The sequence below is a fragment of the Bubalus bubalis genome, chromosome 5 (assembly GCF_019923935.1).
Source record: "Bubalus bubalis isolate 160015118507 breed Murrah chromosome 5, NDDB_SH_1, whole genome shotgun sequence".
NCBI classification, from domain to species: Eukaryota; Metazoa; Chordata; class Mammalia; order Artiodactyla; family Bovidae; genus Bubalus; species Bubalus bubalis.
In genome coordinates this window covers 79,303,885-79,316,612 of record NC_059161.1, presented here as the reverse complement: position 1 = coordinate 79,316,612, position 12,728 = coordinate 79,303,885, and the positions used below count along the sequence as shown (strand labels likewise).

The 12,728-nt window shown below is 56.5% G+C and overlaps 1 protein-coding gene across 1 annotated transcript; it reads right to left on the bottom strand.

The window, feature by feature from the left end:
• Window positions 1-1,156: 1,156 nt before the first annotated feature.
• On the bottom strand, window positions 1,157-11,165 carry REN (renin). The gene is made up of 9 exons (XM_006062326.3): window positions 10,980-11,165; window positions 7,529-7,679; window positions 6,922-7,045; window positions 6,286-6,404; window positions 5,314-5,510; window positions 2,979-3,098; window positions 2,466-2,610; window positions 2,083-2,181; window positions 1,157-1,492 (listed from the first exon to the last, which is right to left on the bottom strand). The coding sequence occupies exons 1-9, from the start codon at window positions 11,057-11,059 to the stop codon at window positions 1,331-1,333; spliced, it is 1,197 nt and encodes a 398-aa protein (XP_006062388.1). The 5' UTR covers window positions 11,060-11,165; the 3' UTR covers window positions 1,157-1,330.
• Between the last annotated feature and the right edge of the window lie 1,563 nt (window positions 11,166-12,728).

The following is a 12,728-nucleotide window of genomic DNA, read 5'->3' as shown; positions in this document are numbered from 1 at the left end:
GTTTCTGTCTTGTCCAGGGCTGTGGCCAGCAGCCACATGTAATTGTCCAGCGACTGAAATGGGGCTAGTGTGACATTTAATTTAATTTTATGTCTAATGTAAACAGCCGTATATGGCTGTCTTATAGAATAGGAATAGAAGATGTTGGGGGGGCGGGGGTGTGCTACTTAAGGTCACGGAACCCAGGATGTTGGGAAAGGACCCTGACTCCAAGCCTTCCTGCAGCGAGGAAATACAGCTAAGCAGGCAAGAAGACTCAGAGAGTCATGCTCCTGGCTCTGCACAGGGATGTCACAGATGTGGGAATGCTGCCAGGGAGAGGTCCTGGGGTTCCAGTACAATCCCAACAGGTGGTAATTCTCGAGGTATGAGGTTTGCTGGGGCCTGGGTGAGCCCTCCGTGCCTCACTGCTTTCAGTCAAAAGAGGGGCGAGCAGCTGTCAGGAAGAGGGACAGTGTCGGTGGCTTCATTCGGGCGGATACGGTCTCTTATTCCCCGAGCTACACGTCTCCCACAGACAGTCCAAGGCGTCAGAGTGGGAGCAGACCTCGACCTGAGCCCCAGGCCTCGTGATATGGAAGATCTGAGTGCTTGTGCACCTGGGCCCGTACGGGGGTGGCTGAAGCTCTGAACCTGTGGAGTTCACCTGTATGTGGGAAGGTGGGAAGCGCCCAAGGTCTGAGTCAGATGGGCAGCCTTCTAGTTGTGGTTTTTCACACGTCACTGAGCAACCCTGGCCAAATGCGTTCACTCTCTGAGGCTCAGTTTCTCCTCATGTACAAAGGGAATATTAGGCAGACCTCTGTGGTTCTATGTTTTTAGATGTTAGTGCCTTCGATGGCATGTTAAATGGCTCCGTGGGGAAGCACGGAGCCTGAGCTGGCGGCTGACCTCCATGAGCTTGCAGCGTCTTTCTGTCTACAGTCCACTGCCACGACGTTAGCTTTGGTTCTCCAGGGGCTGGCTCTCTGCAAACTTCCCGCCCAGGGTAGTGTGAACAACTCCATCTGAACCCTGCCGACGTTGCACGGGTGGTATCAGCCCTGCATGCAGGAACCTGTGCTTGTGAGCTTGTCATTGTGTCATGTTCTGTCTGCACGAGATCACACACTGTACTTCCCTGTTTCAAATCCTTGAGAACCCAGGTGCAGTGGGGTTGGGAACATGAAGTCTTTATTCTGTGGTCCTCAAAGAAGGGAAGAGCCAGTGCTGGGGGCAGGGCACACATCCGGGGGGACTTCCACCCCGCTGCGTGAGGGCGCAGGCAGGGGTTGGGGGGTGGTCCCAGAGAGTGCTCTAGTTCCGGGCCAGGGCAGGGCAGCAGAGGGCCTCAGCGGGCCAGGGCAAAGCCGATGCGATTGTTACGCCGATCAAACTCCGTGTAGAACTTTCGGATGAAGGTGGCACCCAGGACCCAGACTGGTCCAGTGGGTGGTGGGATGTCCATACCATGGAGGGCCAGTGTGCACAGATCATCATTATTGTAGGGGTCCTGGCAGGAAGCAGAAGGGTTCCTCCACTGCCTGGCACATAACCACCTTGCCAGACTCAGCAGCATCTACCCATCCGTGCCCCATCCGCACTGGGCCTCCATCACATCTTGGCCCTTTCAGCCATCATGGGTCACACCCCTCCCAGAGGCAGGCACTAAGCCGGATGCTGCTAACAATGCATCGGGCACAGCTCTGCCTTCAGGAGCTCACAGTCTGGCAGAGCTTCTGGTCCTAGACAAACTATTAACACCTCTAAACATACTGAGTATAAAAAGCAGATAGCATTACTGGGGACATTTGATCAGAATGGAGATCAGGAGATGAGCACAGTGATTTCCAAATCTGGCTGCACGCTGCAATTACCTGGGGAATTTTGTAAACACTGTTGCCCAGTTACCCCCAGAGGTATCAGTTGGTATGGGATGTGGCTTGTTACTGGGATTTTTAAAAGCTCCCAGGTAACCCTAATGTGCAGCCAAGTTTGAGAACCGCTGGTCTAGCAGGTAATCTGTGCATAATGACATGTCTGCTTTTGAGGGCCCCTGCCCCCTCTTCCTCCCTGCCACCGAGGAGCAGACTGGAGCCTCACCTGTAACACATAGTCCGCACTGGTGAGTGTGTAGGCTTTGCCTCCAAGGTGGAAGGAGATGTCGGGGAGTGTGGGCATCTGGTTACAGTTCACGACATACTGGCAGTGGGTAGGGTCACAGGAGCCCCTTTGAGTGTGGGAGGTACCCCAGGAGACGCAGCCCTGTGCTTGTGGCCTGGCCCCTCTGCCGGAGAGGGGTGGGCACAGCCCCCAGCTTCCCAAGCCCCCCCTCCCAGGGCCCAGGCCACATGTGGAAGAGTGTGAGAGGCAGGAGAGGAAGGCCAGAAACGGTCCCCTTCAGAACCAAAGCATCCTGGGGTGATCTGGGAGCCTGGGCCGGGTGGTGCGCCCTCCTCCCTGGTGCCCGCCCCCCAGCTCCTTACTTTATCTATGCTCAGCTCCTTGGCCCCCAAGGCCTCCATGAGCAGTCTCAGGGAGCTGGTGGGGCCCGAGATGTAAGATGCACCAGTATCCACTATGACCATGCAGCCCTCCTCACAGAGCAAGGTAGTCGACCTCACAGACACCCTGGGGAGGCCACAGCGTCAGACAGACAGCTGGACAGAGGCTGAGGGGCACCACCAAGCTGCACAGCTTTCCTGAGTGCGGGCAGGTGATAAGAGGCCATGCCGGAGGTCCGGTGATGAGGTGAGGGATGCGTGACACGTGAGCTGGAAGAGAATGCTGCCTACCCCAGCACATGGCTTAGTGACCCTCTGCCTCTTCTTGTTGCCCCCTCCCCCTGACCCATCATCTCCGTGTCCCTTCCCCGGACCAAGCAAGCAGAGAGCAAGGGCTGCACTTGGAGAGAGGGCGGGACGGCAGCCTGGCCCCCTTGCAGGCCCACCCCCAGCAGCAGCAGCACTTTCAGAGGGAAGAGGGTTGAAGGTCCTGACCCTTTCATTCTGATCTGCCAGGAGCCAGGCTTGCTGATGCTCACGTAGTGGAAATTCTCTTGGTAATACTGGGGGTCACTGCCTCCCAGCACGATCTCGCCCCCTAGCAAGTGGGAATTCCTAAAGGGAAGATTAGAGTAGCGTGGACACCCACGGCCTCCAGGACTCAGTAACCCCAGCCACCAGGGAGGCTGGGCCCAGGCTCAGGGACAGCGGCAAGGCTGGGGCACGACGTGGAGGCTGATTCTCCACCTCTGCCCATCCCCAAAGCTCAGTCTGAGGGTTCTAGGGTGGCCCAGCAGCACCCAGTAAAGCCTCCCCAGAGAGGTCACAGAGGAGCAGACGCAGGACAGGGCAGAATGCGTGCAAGATGCAGATTTCCCCCACCTCACTGGGGCCTGAGCAGTGGGGGACCTGGGATGGACCTGGGGGAGCTGCTGGGGTGGTGGGCAGGGGCGTGAGGAAGGCGGGGGTGGGTGGGGAGCTTGGGCATCAGTGGTGCCTCGCCCGCTGCATTGAGTTTGGGGCAGATGGCATGTGTGATTCTGGGCCAGGCATTCTGGAGGGTCAGGGCCAAGTGGGGGCTTTCCATCTCCTTACTTGGAATCTCTGCAGAGAAAGAGACAGCAGAAAGGAAGCTTTTGTTTCAGATGAGCCCCACCAGCCCGTTGTTTGGCAGGGTGGTATTACACACTCTTTTTACCCTACAGGCAGTGGAATCACCAGGAGGTAAGTCGGTGAAGTCACCCTGGCAGTGAGTAGGGGACTGGAGCCAGGACCTCTGGTGCCCCATACGAAGCTGATGCCCCTTGCTTTCCTCTCCTCCAGATGGCATGATGCCTCCCACAAGTGAGGGTCTACCTTAGGGATGGTTTCCTATGTGTGTGGATATGTGTGTGTATGTTTAAGAGAGAGAGATGGGGTTTTCCAGCACTCTTAGTAGGAGGCGTGTGTGTGTGTGCACGTTGAAGCATGTAGGCCACACATGTTATTGGTGCAAGTGCATTAATTGCATCATTATAAATCCAGCACATGTGCACCTATGCTAGACAAGTTCCCCTTACCTCTCTCCCAACACTTCACGATCTCTCTGGACGTTTCCTCCTTCTCATCCCAGAGTAAAGGAAGAGGCAGGTCTCTCCTCAACAAGGCCTCTTTGCTGGGATTCCCCTCCATCCCATGGCCTCTCGGCTCCTGCCCTCAATTGTCTCCTCTTTTCCCGCCTTCTCCGTTGCTCACCTTCTGCTGGCTGCTTCTCCCACCTGCCCGTACTCGGGCACCCTCCAGCATTTACAGACACCTGCACGTCTCTCCCTGCTTCTCTGCGCAGCTGTGTCTGCGTCCCTCCCCGGGCAGACTTCTCAGGGTGGGCCTTTCCCTCCCTGACACCCACACCTGCCTCTGCACTGCCTACGTAAGCCCTTGCCTGGCTTCTGAAGCAGCTCCTCCCAAGACTGCCCTGCCCGCCAGTTGGTGGCCTTTTCTCAGCCACTCTCTTTCTCTCGCCAAACCAGACACTCCTTTCCGTTTATCTGTGCGATGTTTCTGGGCGCTGACCTTCCCCTCTGTCCTCATCGCTTCTGGCCTGCAGTTCTCACGCCTGTGACCCCCTGTCTCCAGCTCGTGCCCAGCAGCTCAGGGCAGATGGCAGCTCCACGCCACAGCTGGTGGCAGCTTCCCCAGGCCTGGCTGTGCTGCACGCAAGTTTGGCCTGGAGTTGAAAGCACAGGGTTTCAACCTCATGTCCCCTGTTTTGCTCATCATATTGTAATGTTTGTCTTCCCTGCTGGACTGTAAGCTCTGTGAGGGCTGGCGCTCTGTCTTGTACACTGCGTTCCTGGTTGTACCCCTAGAGCCTTGCACAGTGCTTGTCATGTCCGTGCCCAGTGTTTGTGGAGCCAGGGACTGAGCAGATAAGTGAAGGGACTAATGAATGAAGTCAGCAGTCCACATGAGAGGAGCCAGGCCCTCACAGGGAGGCCCAGCGGTCATGGCAATGCCTCACTTCCCATCAACCCCACTCTGCATTCTTCTCTTGCTCTAGAGCAGTGCTGAACTAAACTGTAAGTAAAAGACTCGTCTGCCAAGATGGAAATGTGTTGTACTTGTATAGTCCAATGTGGTAGCCGGTAGTCACTGTGGCCACTGAGTACTTGAAAGGTACAGTATGACTGAGGATTTGAGTGCCTGACTTTATTTCCTTTTCATTTAAGCGCTGGCTTCCATGTTGGATCGTATCCCTCTGGATATGGAGTGAACACCACCTGATCCTGAACACAGCACAGTCCTGCTCAGACCCGCCTCCTCTTCCCCGGCCCCGCCCCGGCCGGCCCACCTGCTGTAGTAGACAGAGAAGACGTCCTCAGTCAGCACCCGCTGGGCGAGGATGTGGTCAAAGACCGGCGTGACACCGCCAACCGCCTGGGCGGGGAAGCCCATGCCCAGGACGCCGTCAAATTTGGCCAGCATGAAGGGCAGCAGGGGCAGCTCCGTGACCTCGCCAAAGGTCTGTGTGACTGTGATCCCACCCACCTGTGGAAGGACGAAGCACCAGGGGAGACCAAGCCCGCGGCCCATCCCCTGGCCAGAGTCCGGTCCAGGCCTCCGCACGAAGGGCCCCAGGGACACACCGCGCCAGGGTGTGACCACTTCATCAACCCCACGTGCACAGCAGCCCTCCTAACACACGTCTGGGCTGGGGGTCCAGAGGGACTAGGAGGGGCACCACAGTCGGACCTGCCCTTCATGCCCCCTTTCCCCTATTTCATGGGCTCACACTGATTTCCTCCCAGTTCCATGGGTACCCCTACCCTAACTCTGCCAGAGCAGGGAATGGAGAAGCCTAGAGATGGAGGCGGGTCAGACACAGACCAAGTGACAGTGAGAACCAGGACTGACCCTAATTCCAAACTCTGAATTCAGCTGTGACCTTAGAACCTGTGCCTAACTCCAAAATGATCCTGACCATAAGGCTGATGGTACCCTTGACCCTGACCCTGACTCTGGATTTCAGTCTAGGGTCTGGTTAAGAGCTCAGTCAGAGCCGGATGACCCCAAGCAGGTTCCTCGATTGGAGACTGGGCTCAGGACAAGCTCCACGAATGCCGTAGCTGCAGAGGCCCTCACAGATCACTCAGGCAGTGCCCAGAATTCAGCTCTGCTCTGCCCCAGGTGCTTGCAGCTCCAGGGAGCAGTTGCAGAGGAGGGTGCTCCTCCAAGGTGGGCTGGGCTGCACCATCCCCAACCGCGGGTGGCAGAGGAGGTCTGGGGACAAGGAGGGCAGATGACCTGAGACAGCCTCACTTACAGTCACCAGGTCCTGGCTCAGGAAACCTTTGACCTTCCCGGATCCATAGTGGATGGTGAACTCCGTCCCATTCTCCACATAGCTGGAGGATTCCAGGGAGTCGTAGAGGCTGTGAATCTCTGGCAGGGAGACAAAGGCTCAGGGCCGAGGAACCCAGGGAAGGGGTTGGAGGAAGGTGCTGGGTGGGGCCCGTGTGTTGAGGCCTGAGTGCAAAGACGGGGCGGCCCTGAGCTGGGAGGCTTGAAAAATGTGGTTAATCAATCAAGGTCTGTATGTCTTGGGCCCCTGTAATGTGCTCATGTCTCTGAGAATTTTGTCTCAGATGAAGTGTCTTAAAGTAATTGCTGATCCTAGAATGGCGAGAGGACTCTGGTCCCTGGAAGCACTCAGTGGTTCCCTGAGGTTGAGGAGGACAGAACCCATGCTCTGAATGGGTCTGAGAATTCAGTCCTTCTGGAGCCTGCTTTTTACTTGATGGTCATGTAGAACAATGGGAGACATTCTCTCCTCTCCTCTCAGGGGCAGGGGGCACAGAGGCAGACAGGAGGAAGCTCAGGGGGCATCAGGAGGTACTGAGCTGGGGCTGAGGCCCGACAGGGGAGCGGCGTGGGGAGGCACCCAGGCCCCTGGTCTCACCACAGGCCGTGTAGAGGGGGCTGCACTTGGTGGACGGCACCCAGAGGTTGGCGGAGCCTGTGTCAAAGACGACTTTGAAGGTCTGCGGTGGGGTGCCGATGCCGATCTCACCGTAGTATTGGGTCTGCAGGGCAAAGGAGAGAGGTGGCCTGAGGGGCTTGGGGAGTCTTGGGGTCTTGCCTGATATGCTCTTTGGAACTTGGGGTGAGATGAGGCAGACCACGTAGCCTCTCTGGGCTTCCATTTTCAGCAGGGATGGAGTCGGAGGCTTAGCAGTGTCTCATGACAGGAAGTGGGAGGCTCAGTAAGACCAGAGGGCAAATTAAACGTACTGCCAGTGAAGCAGGGAGGTGCCCCCATGCCCCACAGAAACCCTGATGCTTCGCTGAGCCCCTGCCCCTGCAACACCTGTATGTGGGGGCCCAGGGCCTGGATTCCTGAGTTCCAAACCTGACCCCGCCTCTGGGCTCCTTCCGGTCCTCTGTGCCTCAGTCTTTCCAGCTGTGAAATGGGAATTTCGTGAGGTGCTCAGACAGGGCAAAAACGCCTTAGGCCCAAGAGAAGAAGGAGAGAGTGAAGCAGACAAGGGACCGAGCTGGGCACTCACGTCCAGGTAGTTGGTGAGGACCACAGGGGAGGTGCGGTTGCCAAAGGAGAGAGTCTTGGTGAGCTGGCTCCACTCAGTACCCAGCCGGGCCATGTCCACACCTCGCTCCTTCAGGCTTTCCCGGACTGAGGGCATCTTCTTGAGGAAGATCCTAGCCCATGATGGAGTAAGAAAAAGTAGAAGAGCTCTGTCCCCTCCCACAGTAATGGTAGAGTTCTAGAAGCTTCTAATAAAACTACCCCAACCTTAGCCCAGGCACCTAGGGATCACTCTTGACCTCTTAAGTCTCTGAAGGAGACTCCATGGTTACCTGTGCTGGTATTAAATGATCCTCAACTAACTTGCTCCTGTTGTTTGATTTTGCTCATCATTTTAAGATCATTCACTCCACAATCACAGGTTGGACACCTACTCTGTGCCTGCACCATGCTGGATGCTAGAGATGCAAAGATCATCACCACCTTTGAGGGGCTCCAGCGGGTGGGAAGATGGAGGAGGAAACAGCCCTGACCCCCCTAAGGAGGTGAAGGCTGGGCGTGCCGCTCACAGCCGGATGGGTGAGGCAGTGCCAGGCGGGGCCTGCAGGTGGCAGCACATGCCCACACGGCCGGGGCGGGGGCTCCAGGAAGCCCCAGGCAGCACCCAGCCCGGGCCCTGGGGCTGACTGGTGGGGTGGGGGAAGGCAGGCGTCTCCAGAGTGCCTGTGCAGCCTGCCCTTGGGAAGAAGCGCCTTCCTGAGCCTAGGTCCCAGGCCCTCCGCTTCTTGTCCTGACGCTTTCCTCTCACCTTCAGGAGGCAGAGTTAAAGAGATCTGGGAAACTCAGGTCACCCTGAGCTGCCATCGTGCGGGCGCCCAGCGCTGTGCAGGCCACCCCCACCACGTGACCTCGTTCCCATCCTGCAGGCTGGGGTCCTCACTCTGGGGTGAGGGATGAGGTTCGAGCTGCCCTGACTGGCCCGTCTCCCACACGGGTCCCCGGAACTCCGACGTGAAGGCGCCTGAGCCGTTGTTGGGGGTCCCAGGCTTGCAGCCCAAAGTCTGGAGGGTCCCTGTTTCTTCTTCTGTACTTGCACTAGCCTTTCCTTGTCAGGCCCCATACATTTTGCCCACAAACGTGAATGCAACTTTTATGCTTGTTGGTGTTAATATTTTAACAGAAATGACTTGCCGTATTCATAACGTGGTCTGTTCTTCCACAAAGTATTTTCACGACTATGATCTGTTTGATTCGCAGCCATCCCCTGAGGTGAGTAACTTTACTATTCTCATTTTACAGATGGGAAAATGAGGAACAGAGGAGGCTGGACCCCAGAGAGGGCTCCTTTCCCACTGTTTACTCTGGACCTCTCCTTTTACCCTGTCCTTTTAGAGAATCCCTTCCTTCTCCCCTTTCCTTCCCCCTCTCCCCCACGCCAGCACTTTCCAGCACTTCCCAGCCCTCGAAGGCCAGCGTGCACCCCGCCTCCTGGAAGCCCCATGCCCCCATGCTGGCCTCCCCTTTGCCTGGGCACCTGCCCTGTTTTCCCCGGGTGTCCGTAACCAGCGCGGCACAGCCTCATGCCATCTGTGATGAGGCTGTAGTGGTCGTGGGGATGTGCTTGAATCCCCTCCTACCTGCCTGAGTCTGAGCAACTTACCTGACCTCCTCTGGGTCTCTGTAACAATGGACTTAATGGTAGTACCTACCACCGAGAGTAAGCACTTTGCAGATTGAGCTGCCCAGCGCTCAGTACATGTTGTAAAAGGCGTCTGTGTGTAAAGCACCTTGAGAATGGGATCTGCCGTTCAGGCGCCAAAGAGCTTGCATGGGGACACTGAGGCTCATGTCAGTTAGCAAAACTCCTCTAAGTACATTTGGAAAGCCTGACTCCCTCCTCACCCTGGTCCAATTTCATTCTTCTTCTCATGCTGAAGAGAGGAGGGAGAATGTTTTTTTCCTTTCCCTCCCCTTATCCTGGGGGAGGGGGCCAACCTCAAGCACACGCTGCCACTGGGAAGCGCCTCTCCCTGGCTGAGGGCACACCACGCCCCCAGCCCAGCAGCTACTCTCCCTGGAGCAGAGGAAAGAGGCTTTGGAAACACACGTCACAGCGTGTGCCCAGGCTGACCTCCCTGAACCTCAGTGTCCCCAGCTATAAAATGGGACTGTTGGGAGGATGATTTGAGTGGAGACACAGGAAACAATCCTATGAAGTCCTCAGCATTTTACAGGCCTAGCAACTCCCACTGTTATGAAAGCCTGCCCCTTAACTTCAGGTCTTCTGGCCCCATCTGCTTCCCCAGCGTGAAACCCTTTCTCTAGGAGGCCCTCTCCTACCTGCCTCCCCGCTCCTGCAGCTTTGAAGAACTGCTTGTTCCCTCAGGGAAGAAAGTGAAACTGAAAGCCATTCAGTCGTGTCCGACTCTCTGTGCGTGCACGGACTATACAGTCCATGGAATTCTCCAGGCCTTTCCCTTCTCCAGGGGATCTTCCCAACCCAGGGATCGAACCCAGGTCTCTCACATTGCAGGCAGATTCTTTATGAGCTGAGCCGTCAGGGTTCCCTCAGGGCCTGTCGCCAAACATGGATGTTGGGTCTTTATCCTCCTCCTTTGGGCTGCCTTAAACCTTTCTTTTAATGTTCGTGATAATCCCCCTGGAGATGGTAACAGCTGGGTTTTTACAGCATGCCTGCACCAGGCTGAGGCATTTACAGGCAATATCTCATTCACTCTTCAAAGCAGCTCTGTAAAATAGGTTCGTCTCTGTAAAATATTATCCCTGTTTTAAAAATGGTAAACTGGAACTTCCCTGGTGGTCCAGTGGCCAAGACGCCATGCTCCCAGTGCCGGGGGGCCTGTGTTCAATCCCCGGTCAGGGAACTAGATCCCACAAGCTGCAACTAAGTGTTCTCACGCCACAACTAAAAGATCCTGCCTGCTGCCATGAAGATCCAAGCGGGCAGTGTAGCCAAATAAATGAATATTGAAAAATAAAAGTGGCAAACTTGGACCTGGCCAGGTTCAGGGTCTTGCCCATGGTTCCAGAGTTAGTTGGCACTGCTAGTGGAACAGAATTTAAACCAGGACCATTCAGCTCTGGAAGCATTTAACCACTGCGTTGCCCTGCTTCCCTGGTAGAGTTAACAATACCACACCCTTCTTAGTAATTAGTCTGTGAGCTCCCGAGGGGCAGAGAACATGTCTCAGTCATCTCCAAGTCCTCTCAAAGCGCCTAGCATGGTGATCTGTGCAGGAACTGAAAACTCTGGGCTAGGATCAAAAAGGCCCAGCTAGTGCCTCTGCTGGCTGTGTGACATCGGGCAAGTCACCTGACCTCTCTGAATAGGGCAAAACTCTCCCTGCCCGGTTGCTTGTGAGGACGGGGTGACATCACTTGTTTGAACCACCCCCCCAACCTGTGTCAGGAAAGTGAGGATCCCTCCTCCCCCCACCCTTTCTCCCAGTTACCGTCTGAAGGCGGCAGTGTCTGCAGGGAGACTGAAGGTGCAGGAGCCCCAGAGCACCAGCACAAGTCCCCAGAGAGGCATCTTGCTGCACTGGTCCACACTTCGCCTGGGTGCCCAGCTCGCTCTGGGGTCCCCTGAAGCACCCTCTCCTTTTATACATGCACACTCGGATGGCTGCGATTCTGCTCTGCCCTGATTTATTACCGCGGGGCAGATGGCGGGGCAGCCGGTAATAAATCCCTCAATGGGACTGAGCTAAGTGGGTGAAGGGTGACCAGGTTTCTGACATGGAGCAGGGGGGCTAGAAGAAGGATGGCTGTGGGAAAGCAAGGCTGCGCCCAGTGACGCCAGTAGCCCTGTCTCGGCCTGGCCCTGTGACCCTCAGGGAAGACCGAAGCCGATGAGAAACAGCACCGCTAGGGAACCAGGACAGGGCTGGGAAAGCGCAGGACCCCGGGTTCCAGCCCCCAAGCCTGTCTCACCGACCCCTTGCCTCTGTGTTAACCTTGGCTGTGCCCCTGACTGGCGACTCCCAGGCTGCGTCTCAGTGTTACCATCTGGAACATGGGTGATCCCTCCAGCTCATTCCCTGACAGAGCCAGATCCAGGGAGTCCCAACGCGGCCTCCCCTCAGGTCTGTTAGCAGCGGCTGTTTATGGGAAAGTGCAGCACAGACCTCCTCTGGAAGTAAGGAGCTGGGGGCAGGGGACGTGGTTGCATCTTAGATGACCTGTGTTGGTGGAAGGGAAGGGAAACCCCGGGACCGGGGGAGGCTGCTGTCTGCCATAGAGCAAGGTGGAGCAGCTGGTCTTTCCACTCCTCTCCCTCTCTCTGCTTCTCCCTGAGTCCTCTCTGGGCCATGTCTGCCTCCTTCCCTTTCCCTTATGGCTTACCAGCAGTCAGGAGCCGCTCACCACACATCCACCTGGCCCCTGAATCCCAGGGTGGATGCTGTTTACGCAGCCTAGGACCTCCTCTCCTGGCTCCTCCCTGCTCACTCTTTGGGGCCCACTTCCAGGATCTCTGTCTCCTCCAGGAAGCAGGCATGGATTCAGCCTGGTACTGACCGTCTCTGCTGGGGCTCCCACGGTGCAGACAGGCGCCTTCTGTGAAAGCACAGGCCACTCTCGGAATCGTTTCGATGTGCGTGCCTCTGCCTCTCGCCCAGAGTGGCGCTCACCGCTCATCAAATGAGCGCCCGGTGAACCGTGACGGGCAGGGCCAGGGGCCTGGCTTAACTTGCTGCGTGACGTGGGGGCCTGCACCCCTCTCTGGGCCGTAGTGCCCAGGCGGTGTGAGGAAGCGGACGCTGGGCGACCCCAGGGTGCCCGCTTGTGTGGACGCTCTAGCAGCCAGGTCCCGTGTCTTCAGCGTGCTGCTCTCTGCACCTGTGGGCGGAAAGAACTTAACCAGCGGAGCGAAACTCTGCTGCCGGTGTGCGGACTTCTTAATGAGTCGGGATCTCTGAAATTATAACACTCTTGCCGAGGGATGAGAAAAGCCGGTGCTTCTTGGTACAAACTCTCACTGGAGAATTTTCAAGCATTGTGGTTGGCACTGGGGGAAGCATTTGAGGGCCCGGGAGAACCTTTTAGTGGGAACTTCTGTCTTATCAGACTGACTAAATATTCATTAAACGTCCCTGTAGGTCTCAGTGCTCTTCCATTCATTAGCAAGTATCACTGAGCGTTTCTTATGTGTCAGGCACTTGTCCAGATGCGAGAGTTACAAAGGTGACAGAACCACGCTT